This window comes from Mixophyes fleayi, chromosome 5 (assembly GCF_038048845.1).
Source record: "Mixophyes fleayi isolate aMixFle1 chromosome 5, aMixFle1.hap1, whole genome shotgun sequence".
NCBI classification, from domain to species: domain Eukaryota; kingdom Metazoa; phylum Chordata; class Amphibia; order Anura; family Limnodynastidae; genus Mixophyes; species Mixophyes fleayi.
This window is the reverse complement of record NC_134406.1, coordinates 234,237,152-234,251,137: the sequence shown is the minus strand read 5'-3', so window position 1 is coordinate 234,251,137 and position 13,986 is coordinate 234,237,152. Positions and strand designations below refer to the sequence as shown.

Sequence of the window (13,986 nt, the reverse complement as noted above, 5' to 3'; positions counted from 1 at the left end):
AGCTAAATTACAAGAGAGCGGAGAGCTACTACAAGGAATACAGACAGATGTACAGGCATGAAGTTCATCTAGCCAGAGTGGCCCACAAGGCTGGATGTTTCTGCATGTTGGTACATACCAAGCTCACCCTAAATTAGGAAAAAAAAATATATAAATTTGTGCAAATAACACAAGCCCCGAGGGAGGCACATTTTGCCATTTTACAAATGACCACATAATTTCTCACATAAAGGTAATGACAGTATCTATTAACAAACCTGTTATTCAGAATGCTAAAGACAGATAGAAAAAAAAACATATTTTCCTTCTAAAATCCCTGTACAGTGCACTGCTAGAAAATTAAACACAGAAAGGAATGCCAAGGGCAGCATACAGAAAATAAGGGAAGCTTTTAAAATATAATTTAGTACAATGTAATTGAGGTATGTTGCTTGAAATTACATAAAAAAAACCTTATCTGGAAACCCTACGTCCAACAAATACATTATTATTCTTTACTAATATAGCTCTAACAGATTACATAGCACAGTGTACTGATACCATGATACAATGACATGAAACTGAAGGTAGCTATCTATGACCCTGCCCAATTAAGCTTACAATCTATAGCTAGGTACACACTACAGAATTTTCCACCAACTTTTTATGCCGAGCGATTTTACACGCGATCGATGTTCCGATCGCTCGGTCCATGGACTGCATACACACTAGCCTTGTTTAGGACAATAAAGGTAAGAGTGGACGTCCCTTTAGCGACTTTTTACAGCCATGTTGTCGTGAGCAATTACTGTAATTTCGTACTCGCTGTTGTGGATCGGTCGGAAGTTTATACACACTACACAGCGGAAACGAGATTGGAACAAAAATATTAAACGGTACGACCAACCAAATGAGGCGACAATCGTCCATTTGGGCAGACTTTCGACCATCGTATCACTGCACACACTGACCCCACTTTTGAACGAGCGGTCGTATGTCGGCTGATTTAGCCGATTATTGGACGAAAACCGTGTAGTGTGTACCTAGCTTAAGAGATGTGGGGAACAGATGGTACATAAGACCTGTAGCTGGTGGTGGGGAATGTGTGCAGCTAGTAGGTAGTCACTAGTAGACTACTAGCTGACCACATACTTACTGTAAAGTAAAAGACACCTATATTAAAGCAGCCAGTAGTATTCCTGTACACCGGCCAGTGGTGCCCATCGCACATTTCTGCTATACCAGCCCCGGCACAATAACAACATATGATCCTGTTACTGCGCTATGAGACCAGGATTTCCGCACTGTCCATCAGTTCTCAGTGTAATAGACATGCTTGAGCGCAGCCTGATGACCTCACGCAGCCGCGTCTTTAAGTGCGCATTGCGCATGCGTGGTGCCCTCTTTTCTGGTGGTGAACATGGCGGGGACAGAGTGAGTAGTACATGGCCTCCGTACAATCAGCTGCCATCCTTCATACATATTGCTTTTGCGCGCAGTTTATGCGCCTCTGCCGGTCTCCGAGTCCATGGAGAACAGGCGACGTGTGATATTTGTGGACTGAGGCGCTGCCCGGCCCCTGTTTCATGCGAGATGGGTGATCCGGTTCCCAGCCGGGCTGTGCTGCGGCCTGGTAGGACCTGACGTCCGGGGATTGTCATTATTCCGGCACCGGGCGTTCCTGATATTATGTATCCTACTGATCTGGGTCTGACTGTTGTGCAGTATCCGGTGTTATTGCTTTTAAGAGGCCCAAATCCGTATAGATTTTAGTGTAACGTCGGTACATAAACTAATAGAATACTTAGGACTCTTTATGGGACGGATACATTGTTATGTACTATTAAGTAGTTTAAACTACTTTGCAGGTAACGTTTATATTTGGTAGGGACCATGCACAGTACCTTCATGTGACACTGATATGTTCTGCTGCTTACAGTCACATTAATGCTTAGAGTAGTAGTACATTGACAGTGCAATGAAGCCTTCCTACCCTCACATCACATTTATGCCAATAACAAAGCCAGATGTTAAATCACCTTCTGGTGTTGGTGTTGAATTCTTGTACACATGAAAATCACAAAAATGTCTTGTCTTGGTCGGCAGGGAGAAGAAGAAGTTGCCCTCCGTTCCAGAAAGCCTTTTAAAAAGGCGAAAAGTCTTTGCTGCCGCAAAGGTCAGAAGAGTCAAGAAAATTCTGGCTGCAAAAAAGGTGCGTTTTATTTTTCTGTGTAAAAGCATATGTTTAATGTATGTAATGTTGTAATGTCGGCGTGGTACTTTGATAAATGCTTGACTCTTAGGGGCGTATTCAATTGTTGGTGAAACGCAAAAATTCTTGCGCTCCGCGCACTATTACCTTTGTTACGGTAATAGTGCACATAAATACCATTACTGCGGTAGTTTTCTCGTTGGGATTTCAGCTCGTGGCTCAGGGAGCTGCGAGCTGAAATCCAGCTTACTATTACCGTAATAACGGTAATAGTTTTAACGCTGCGGGGATATTCAACAATTGAATATGCCCCTTATTGTGTTTTTTTTTTGTCAAATGTGAATGTATGTACGTATTGGCTTATGTATGTAGCCCAGATTTTTGTATGCACTTTACTATTTGTCTGGTGTATGTTTGAATTCCAGGTCCGTAAAGAAAAAAGGAAGATAATTTACAAGAGAGCAGAGGGCTACTACAAAGAATACAGGCAGATGTACAGACGTGAAATCCGTCTAGCCAGAATGGCTCGCAAGGCTGGAAGCTATTATGTCCCTGCTGAACCCAAGTTGGCATTTGTGATTAGAATCAGAGGGTAAGAGACCGTATTGGATGATGCAGCTTACTGATGATCACACAACGTTTAAGAGGGTTTTCTTTTTACTTATGCATGTAAATATGTGCAGCTACTTTGCAGAGTGTCTGTTTCTTCTGTAATACACAATCAGCAAATTAATTTGGTTTACAAACATTAAGTGGGCGCAGACTGGGGTGAGTGTAAGTTGGAGAACTGCAGTCTTTCATTTGCACCCCATGGTTTAAAGATGGGACTGCGAGAAACGGAAGAGCATTGGGAAATTTGCTGCATGGAACAGTGCCCGGGGGTCGTATAGGGGGAGAAGCCACCTTGGGAAAGTGTTTTCCTAGAGGGTAGTACAGGTTGCATGCAGGCGAAGTGGTTAAGTTGATTCCACTGTTTATACACAATTTATTTGTACTGTGGTATTCAGATCTGAGAAAATGACTATTTGGTAAGTCTGCAAGACTTAAATTTACTTTTTCTCTAGTATGCATAAGGATTTATGATTAAAACATAACCAGTTTGTCCTTTAAAGGCAAAATTATCAAATCAACATTTATTTAAATAGCGCCAGCAAATTCTGTAGTGCTTTACAGTTGGGGACAAGCAGACATACAACAATACTGGGTAATGCAGACACAGATAAGAAGGCCTGCTTACAACCTATAGGACATTGTTAATGTACTATGGAATTTGCTAGCGATATATACATAGATGTTGATGATACACGAGGGTAAGTGCTACATATTGCATATTGGTCCGACCAGATTGGAAAGGTAAAAAGTGCTTTGTGGGTTATATTGTCAAATCACACCGACATGTTGGTTAAAGGGTTGTTGTCTTGTGTGAGCTGTGTAAAGGGAGGTAATAGGGTAACCTAGAGATAGGTTAAGAGGCTTGTTGAGGAATTTGATAAGCTTGCCTGAAGAGGTGGGTTTTCAGAGCAGAGAGGGTATTCAACATAGGTGCAGCCCAAATAAAAAAATCTTGTAACCGGGAATGGAAGCAGGTAATGAGTGGAAGAGAGACACATATCTTGTTCAGAATAGAGATTTCGAGTTTGACCATATTTTTAGATGTGTGTTGGTGCAGTTTTGTTGATGGAGTTGTAAGCAAAAGTATTTCAATTTAGATTCAGTGAAACACAAGCAACCAATGTAGAGACTAGACAATCAGTAGTGGAAGAAAAATCTAGCAGCAGTGTGCAAAATAGATCGTAAGGGTGAGTGTGATTTGGGGATAACCAGTAGTCAATGCTGGAGATGAGCGCATGAAAAGTTTTTTTTGCAGTGTCTTGTGTGAGATATATGTGTATTCTGGAAATGCTTTCCAGATGTATGTAACATGATTTAGATATAGTCAGTGTGGGGAACAAAGGATTGTTGTAGACCTGGTACACAGCTGAAGACGTATAATAACTGTTTCTCACATGGACAGTAATAGCAGTTGTGAATTTTGTGTTGAGAAAATTAAATGTGTAAAGCTGTATAGAATGCTCTTAACTGTGTTTATTTTTTGCCCCCTCAGTATCAATGGGGTCAGCCCAAAGGTTCGTAAAGTATTGCAACTCCTCCGTCTGCGTCAGATCTTCAATGGAACTTTCGTGAGACTCAACAAGGCTTCCATTAATATGTTGAGATTGGTAGAGCCCTATATTGCCTGGGGGTGAGTATCTGCTGTGGTAGGCCAAAAATCTACGTGTAAGAAACTCAAATCCTTTGTCCAGCATTAGCATTTCAGGAATAGTTCTTATTGGCATCTTGTTACGTTGTAGTCTATATAAAACATGTGATTCATAATGTTAACAGACTGATGCTGCCAAGTTTACTTTGTTATAAATTCAAACTTTTTCTGACCTTTAGCAATAGCCTTTTTTTAGTATTTGAAAATGTATTGAGAGGCTGAATCTCTTTATGCTGTATGTGACCTAAGACAAGTTCTTCACTGCTGCCTTGAACAGAGCATCAAATATCTCCAGGTGCTAGATACTGCGGAGACTGACTCCTGCTCTGGGTGGCTCTGTCCTTTCAGCTAATGTCTTAGTCCATCTCCACTGCTGACATTTGGCACATAAAATGCCTGGAGCAGTTTCATGTTCTCTCCCAAGCACAGTTTGGGGAGCAAAGTTATTTTTGGGTCATGGTGCACAAGGTCCTGTGTAAGATAGATTTTTATCTTGAAAATGGCCAATGTGTTGGGATGGTACAGTTCATAAGCCTACAGTTTGGTAGACCTTGTTTAAACTGTTTGCTTAAAATGGTTCATGATTGTTTACAGTAAGCTAACAGATTTTAACCTCAAGACTGAGTATTGCACATTTTTTACACCTATGATTAAGTGGTAGTACAGCTTTAAGTTTAGTGTTGGCTTCTTTGCCTCATTCATGTATACCCAGAACACGGACATTCCATTTATATGTAGAATCTTGGCACAATCAGAGATTTAGGTTGATGGAACAAACTGTAGAGTGCATCTGCCCCAGCAACATGGGGTTGTGTGAATAGTTCTAAACAAGTTACTGAAGGTTGACGGTGGTCCTGCACCAAACATTTAGTGTAAAAACACTCAAAATAGCAAGTATTCCTGGGGGTAAATGTATCAAGCGGAGAGGTTTCCGGCAGGTTTGAAAAATCAATCCGATTCTAGCTATCATTTATTTAGTACATTCTACAAAATGACAGCTATAATCTGATTGGTTGCTATAGGCAACATCTCCACTTTTTCAAACCCGCAGCTTGATAAATTTACCCCCTGGTGTTCGGTGTCTCCTCTAGGACCTTTTTAAATTACATTGCTCTGCTAGTTGATATCCTTATAGGTGTGCATTTCATATATAGTATTTTACATTGTGTGCATGTCCAGTTACATCCTCCATCTTTACCTAGGGATGTTGAACACATTCATTTTGGATAGATTAGAAGCAGAGCATTTAGTTCAGTGTACATACTTTATTAAGTCATGTATGGGGGAATTCAATTGGCTGCGTTACTGTAAAAAGTGTTGCGGCCTGCACACTATTACCATTATTACGGTAATAGTGCGCTTAAATACAGTTATTACAGCAGCTTCAACGCCGGCTTTTTGGGAGCCTATAATAGCGTTAATAAAGATAGATTTATCGTGGAGCTACTTCAGGGAAAGTTGAACCCTCTCGGTAGTCTCTTAAACAAAATTAGAACTCACAGCGACAAGTGTGTGTGAATAAGTAAATGATGTATATTGCAGATACCCCAATCTGAAGTCAGTGAAGGAGCTCATCTACAAGCGTGGATACCTGAAGATCAGAAAGCAACGTATTCCCTTGACAGACAACTCCCTCATTGAGAAGCACCTGAGTAAGTTTTAGTTACAGGGAAGGGTCATCTGATTTTGTGCTTGTGGGGCTTTTTTTTTGGGGGGGGGGGGGTTAAAGAATAATAATTTAACAAACAAATTTGACATCTGGTTTGAACTGACTATCTCAGATAGCTTGTTGAGTTAATACAAACTGCTAGGGGAGGGGGGGGGGTGTTCGCCCCACTAGGGATGGAGCGCTGCAGGACAAGTGCTAGATATTCTGCTAGTTTTAAATAAATAGGAAATACTATAGGAGCTATGTTGGCCTAGACTTTTTTTTAATTGCCTGTGTGAACAGCCCACATCTGTGTGGATAGAGGTGATCGGTGTTTATGTAGCATTTATTCTGCTTCCTGACTCAAACATAATATAACAAAAACCCTCTAATTTGCTCTTTGAACACTTACTGGCTGTAGGTGTTGATGTAGTGCTTTGTGGCAGTTAGTGGCTTCAATGAAATATTTATATTTTGGAACATCTCACCTAAAGTTATTTCTTTGTTACTTTAATATGACTAGCGGATGCTTAATTTTGACAATCCGTTACAGACTTGTGTTGTCAAGAAGAGAAGACTAATGAGCATTCATAACTGCCTACTTTTTCTTTCAAGCAATGGGAAGTAGTGATTAGGCTTTGAGGAATAGATAGGATAAGTATTTTAGAAAGTAATGTTCTTAAGGGCTGCTGCTAAAATAGTGACTTTCAAATCCTCTGCCTTCTGTCATTGCTGCAAGTGATTTTTAAATCTCCGCATGGGAACATGTTAAACAGATGTTTGAGTTTAAAGACCTAGAGACAAAAGCTTTAAAACTACTGCATTTAGAATGGATTTAACTAAATCTAAATGTTTAATGGTGGCTCTTACATTGCTTATAACTGATTAGAGGACTGTCTTCTAACCTAAATGCATTACTTCTGATTAGGCAAGCGTGGCATCATTTGTGTTGAAGATCTGATCCATGAGATCTACACAGTTGGCAAAAACTTCAAATCCGCAAACAACTTTCTTTGGCCCTTCAAACTGTCCTCTCCCAGAGGTGGAATGAAGAAGAAAACCACACACTTTGTGGAAGGTGGTGATGCAGGAAACAGGGAAGACCAGATCAACAGACTGATTAGGAAGATGAATTAAAAGGTGACTATTTTTTAAATGTGTTTAAATGAGAATTGATGTATTGGTGCGTTATGATAGTCTACCAATATAGCAGGGCTTCAGTGATGAGTGGATATATTCAACTTGCTGATGCTAATGAAATGGCAGCAGCTTCAGAGCCCAGGATTACCTCTATGCTACTAAACAAGATGTATGCCTATGTATCAATAATACCAGTACTTGCCATAGCTGCTGCAGTTCAGAGTGGCTATGTATAAATGAAGACTGAATTGCCATGTATATACTCCTGTATACATTTTTAAGTCCGTTCCTGTCTCACACCTCTCATTAAGGCATTATTTTGTGGACTGTAGGTAGTGGGGACGATACGGCTTGCATTATGCTAATCACCATCATTGATTCTGTGTAACCGCATTTGAGTCTGGAGGAATGCAGCTCACATGGGAAGTGATTGGGTGTTATTGAGGCCCAACCACTGAGGACAAAGACAGACTTTATTTTTTGACTTTGCAGCAGGTTGTCATGTTGGGGGAGGGAGCTTCTATAACCAGGTAGTGTCAGTGATTTCACTCAGATGACTGCATCCTCAGCCTTTTGACCTGTGTGAGATCCTATCAGGACGCTGCAGCTGTCTAGTTCTGTTAATGTTCTAACATGGCTACATTTGAAAGAAAGCTTAACAATAAACAATATATTTTGCCTCCAGTTTTTGGGTTTAGTGGTTCATTTGAGATTTTGTTCAACAGAGATCCATGAAATGGGTACTACCGCTGAACAGAATTTTATCTGTCTTACCGCCCCCAACTTTATTTTCCTTGTTTAAATTAAACATTTAATTTTCCTCTTTATATAAAAATAAAAGTCAAATATGGTTCGCAAACAACACAAGGGACAGAGTGTTGAAACAGCCAAATTTTGGTGTCTTGGGCTTTGTTTTTAGTCTAATTTTCTTCCCATTGTGTTAACATTTGTTTATTATATACTGGATCTGTATCTCCAGAATGTATTGTATATCTTGCTGTTGTATTGCTTTAGGGCTTACTCTCTGCCTGCAGCCTTCGTAGGGTATGCAAACAACTTTGCAGGAGGGAAGATATACCACTGTAGTTTCCAGTAACATGTACACTTGTTTATGTGTAGAGGGATTTTATCTGTCTTGCTGACTTTTATTTTTATTTTCTTCTTTCTTTGTAGGTTTCCCATTGATGCTTCCCATTTTGGCCTGTTAATAATAAAAATCCAGTTACAAAACGTCCTTGCTCATGGTCTATTCATTCTTAAATGTGGTGATCTCATCAGATCTGTTGCTGGTATTTACTATGAGCCCTGAATATTCTCATAATGTTCCTGAAGTTATGAATTTTTATTCAGTGCCTTGTTCATTTCTTTATAGGCCAAAAAGACAAATCTAATATTTTGTGTAAATTAATAATTGAATTAGTCTGATTTAATTGAGCAGGTGAAGGGTTATTTTCTTTCTCATTTTCAGTAGGTTCCTTCTGATTTCTTAGATCCCATAATTAACCAGTTTTGCTGTTTGGTCAATATAGTTAGTTAGTATAACATTTTTTCTTGGAGATTAACACTATGGTTAAGTGAAATTTACATTTGTGCCTATGACTTAAATTAAATCTTGCAGCAACTGAATAGTGTCCAATATTTTCTAGGACTGTTTATGAAAACTTAAAAGTAAATTATTAAATCTAAGGTACTAATATTCATTACAGTGATTGAGTTCTGCTACCAGTCTACTCGGACACCAAATAATAGAGCCTCTCAGTGATGACATGAAACCCATGCATGTAATGGACTAGCAAACCTCCTTGTTAAAACAGAATGGGTGTAAACTGCTGTAGACACAACCAAGTCATCTTGAGTATTGCAGCAGTTACAAATAACTTCCCATTTGTCTACAGCTCCAGCGTTAAAACAGAATGCTCAGATCTGGTTGTTTACCAATCGAGCAAAGTGTCTACTATTAAGCTGGGGCCAAATTATCCAGCATACTCCCAAAATCCCACAATTTTAATAGGGTTAGGATGTCAAAAGCAATCAAGTTTACCCAGTTTAAGTGCTTGATCAGACATTTGGTTTGAGTAAGTATAATTATTATCATTATTATTATTATCATTTATTTGTTAGGCGCCACAAGGTTTCCGCAGCACCGCACATAGTACAAACAGTAGACTATACAGGGTATAACAGTACAGAACAATAAACAAAAGTACCAATACTTCAGAAACTCCAGGCAGGCAGATGCAATAGACACGGAGCAGAAGAACGGGTAAGGAGACAGGAGGGAAGAGGGCCCTGCTCAAGCGAGCTTACATCCTAAGGGAGGGTTAAACAGACCAGGCACAAGAGGAGCGAGTTGAGGGAATGGGAGAGAGGGGAGAATGAGCGGAGGAAATAGGGCTTAAGTGGATGGTTGATAGGCTTTGAGAAAGAGGTGAGTTTTGAGTGCACGTTTGAAGGAGCACAGAGTAGGAGAGAGGCGGATGGAGCGAGGGAGGTCATTCCAGTGAAGGGGGCTGCACGGGAAAAGTCCTGGATTCTGGAATGGGAAGAGGTGATCAGAGTGGAGGAGAGGCGGCGGTCATTGTCCGAGCGCAGGGAGCGAGTGGGAGTGTGAATGGAGAGGAGGTTAGAGATATAAGGGGCAGTAGAGTGGGAGAGAGCCTTGTAAGTGGTGGTGAGGAGGAGGAGTGGAGGAGTTTGAAAAGAGTTCTGTAGGGGAAGGGGAGCCAGTGTAGGGCAAGGCAGAGGAGGAGCGGCGTGACAGGTAGATGAGTCTTGCGGCCGCATTGAGTATAGAGCGGAGGGGGAGTGGGGGAGGCCGGTGAGGAGGAGGTTGCAGTAATCCAGGCGGGAGATGATGAGTGCGTGTATGATGGTTTTGGTGGCCTCCTGAGAGAAAGGGACGGATGCGGGCGGACGGAAGTATAAGAATGGTTCTTGTAGAAATTGCATTTTTAATATAAAAAAGACCATCTTCAGCCATAAGTGGTTATATTGGGGTAGTTGCTTGAAAATTTTAAATAACAAGTAACTGAATTAACTACAACCAATGTCTAAGAAAAAGCTACTAATTTGCTCTTTCATAGCTACCCCTCACTGCCCTCTCATTTACCTTTTGACAAGCCTTTCTGCTGAGTGCTTTGTTCTTATGCTGCTTGGAGAAGGACCTGATTCGTTAAGACATGAAAAACGAACGTATAGGTTTTTCGTTTTTAAAATATGCACGTGACAATGAGGCGACAATCGTCCATTTGGGTAGACTTTCGACCATTGTGTCACTGCACACACTGACCCGACTTTTGAACGAGCGGTCGTATGTTGGCTGATTCAGCCGATTATTGGACGAAAACCGTGTAGTGTGTACCCAGCTTTAGTAAGTGTACGGCTCTACATATAACACTCCTTCAGTTCATTTCCTTTTGATCTCCTTCCTATCTTCCACTAATTTAATCTGGCCTTCCCTGAATCCATTTTCTTCAACTAATCTTCCCTACTATTCTCTGTCCAACTAATTATATTTGCCCCTCTCACTAACTTGAGTTCTCCCAACAAAGCTTTGTAGATGTGGATTATGCAGCAGAAATGCCCAGGTACGTTGTAACCTTAAATGTGACAAAGTATTACATCAAGGGGAAACATACTTAAGCAAGTTAGTAAGGGCTGCCACTTTTGTGCCATTCCCATAAATCTGGTCCTGTGCCCATTCACTGTAAATGCTGATGTTTACCATGTGCCTTTTCCTAATAAAAATCAACGCTTCCTACTGCAAGTATCATGTAAGCACTATTTGTATTTGTGGCCACATCCCCCTAACCCCTCCTCACCTCCCACATGGTCAAGATGGCTGCTGCAGTATCCATTGAGTTAATAACCGATGCTGCTGTGCCGAATGAGTTAAACCCCAGCGTTAGTGGATGTAAAAATGTATTAAAGGGAATGTTTATTAATTTAAATGTGTATATAAATTTAATGTATGGGCACTGTAGCACATGCAGCACCAAAAGGGTTAAGTCCCAGGGCTGGGCACTGAGTTTGTAAATCAATTTATTTTCATATTGTTCATGCATTGATTTATTATGAGATTTTGGAGGAAACTTGTTTCTGTAACTTTTCTGAAGAAAAGAAATCCCATGCCAATTAAGCCTTTTCGTCTGAGAGTGACCAACACATCGTTTTGGCCTGAATGCACAACCAGGTGCCATAAACCTGTGTATCCTGTGTCTTAGATAGGGAATCTATTTGATTAAGAAAATAACAAGTAATTTGGGAAATCACAGATTGATGTAAATTTTGTTAAGATCAAATTTCATTAAATCTAATTTTAGAGAATACATTACATCCTGGTGCTAAACATTGGATGTAATATCACAGAAGTTGTGTCAGGTATAGGCAGGTAAGCTGGATTTCCCCTGCCAACATGTGTATCAGAGATTGTAAAACAAAAGCTGAATTTTGTATTTCATAGTCACACAACAGCTGAACTTCTGGATGATCCCTAGTACCTCTAGTGTGTAATGGTCCTTACAAAGACCCTTTCTGAGCAATAAACATCACTTCTACTTGCCTGCTGTAATTCCTGTGACCTACAGATTAGACCAATCTAATCTGTTATCCAGCTGTTTTGAGAATGGGACCCAGCATCTAATAACAATGCTCTGCCCCCTACCCTGCAGCTCTGGTCATTCTGAGAGTCATCATCACCATTTATTTATATAGTGTCACTGATTCCGCAGCGCTGTATAGAGAACTCATTCACATCAGTCCCTGCCCATTGGATCTTGCAGCCTAAATTCACACACACACGTCCGTCAATATTGATAGCAGCTAATTAACCTACCAGTATGTTTTTGATGTGTGGGAGGAAACCCATGCAAACACAGGGAGAACATACAAACCACACAGATAATGCCATGGTCGGACATAGCATAATAGTGTAATGTATAATGTGATACACCACGTGTAGCCAATAACACCACTACAACAACTTGTAAAAGGGTGTTTCCAATATTAACCCAAATATGTGTCTTATATCCAGGAGGACCAACAACCACATCTATATATAGAAAGATTCTATAGTATGCGTACCAGATAGCATGGACTCAGATAGCACTTCCAAAATAGTAATCGGGGTGTTTCCTGGTAAACAGCATGTGTGCCAATAAAAGAACTCTCCTCCAACGGCAGTGTAATAAAATTGAAATTCCTACACTGTTCATCTGATGTGGATGTAAATTCCCTCAAATTAAAGCTGAAAGTCTGCAGTTAAAGCACATCTTCTTAGTTTCATTTCAAATCCATTGTGGTGGTTTATAGAGCCCAAAATATGAGAATTGTGTCGATGTCCCAATATTTATGGACTTGACACACACACTATATAGTAACATATAAACAAGTACACATAACTTGAAGGACTTACCATACCATGCCTGCTGTTGGAAATCTGCTCTGTGTCATCAAAGAAACACAGCTTGTTCTGAAACTACTGACAGGACTGGGTGACACACAAGTATATGAAAACAGTAACAGGACTGGTAAACCACTGACCGGAGAGGCAGGCTGGGAGAAACAGGATTGGGAGACATCAATACAGAAATGTAAGTTGCTCAATCAATTGATAGTTTAACAGCAGGTGCTTGTAAGGGTGGGGTTATCCAGAAAAGCAGAAATACAGAGAAAAATCCCCCAGCACACAGCTATGAACCAGTAAAAGTGCTGCTTTTCTACTTGTATGCAAAACACAGGAATGGTGGACTTACTAGCAAGACAGATATATACACTGACAAGACTGAGCAATATATCAACAAGACTACAAAAACAATGACAGGACTGAGAAACACATAGAGGACTATGAACAAAGAGAGAACTGGGACCTAACTGGTAGACACACTGATTGGAGAAACGTACAGGAGTGGGAGACATACTGACAGGACAGTCATTCAGGACCGAGAGACAGCAGCTATGGCAGATACTGACAATACCATATTTGCTGATTGACACTAATTTCCAGAGGTCACTTAATAGAATCAGACAAGCTTGAGAGACATACTGACAGGACTGGGAGATACTTCCGACAAGACTACAAAAACAGAGACTGGAAGACACACCGAGGTCTATGAACACAGTGACAGGACTGGAAGACACACCGAGGTCTATGAACACAGTGACAGGACTGGAAGACACACCGAGGTCTATGAACACAGTGACAGGACTGGAAGACACACCGAGGTCTATGAACACAGTGACAGGACTGAAAGAAACACTGAGGTCTATGAGCACAGTGACAGGACTGGAAGACACACCAAGGTCTATGAACACAGTGACAGGACTGGAAGACACACTGAGGTCTATGAACGCTGTGAGGACTGGAAGACACACTGAGGTCTATGAACACAGTGACAGGACTGGATGACACACTGAGGTCTATGAACGCTGTGAGGACTGGATGACACACTGAGGTCTATGAACGCTGTGAGGACTGGAAGACACACTGAGGTCTATGAACACAGTGACAGGACTGGAAGACACACTGAGGTCTATGAACACAGTGACAGGACTGAAAGAAACACAGGTCTATGAGCACAGTGACAGGACTGGAAGACACACCAAGGTCTATGAACACAGTGACAGGACTGGAAGACACACTGAGGTCTATGACAACAGTGCCAGGACTGAAAGAAACACTGAGGTCTATGAACGCTGTGAGGACTGGAAGACACACTGAGGTCTATGAACACAGTGACAGGACTGGAA

The 13,986-nt window shown here is 40.9% G+C and overlaps 1 protein-coding gene across 1 annotated transcript; it reads left to right on the top strand.

The window, feature by feature from the left end:
• Positions 1-1,334: 1,334 nt before the first annotated feature.
• Positions 1,335-8,469, top strand: RPL7 (ribosomal protein L7). The gene is made up of 7 exons (XM_075213647.1): positions 1,335-1,413; positions 2,086-2,191; positions 2,617-2,783; positions 4,296-4,433; positions 5,994-6,103; positions 7,028-7,239; positions 8,413-8,469. The coding sequence occupies exons 1-6, from the start codon at positions 1,400-1,402 to the stop codon at positions 7,234-7,236; spliced, it is 744 nt and encodes a 247-aa protein (XP_075069748.1). The 5' UTR covers positions 1,335-1,399; the 3' UTR covers positions 7,237-7,239; positions 8,413-8,469.
• The last annotated feature ends 5,517 nt before the right edge of the window (positions 8,470-13,986 follow it).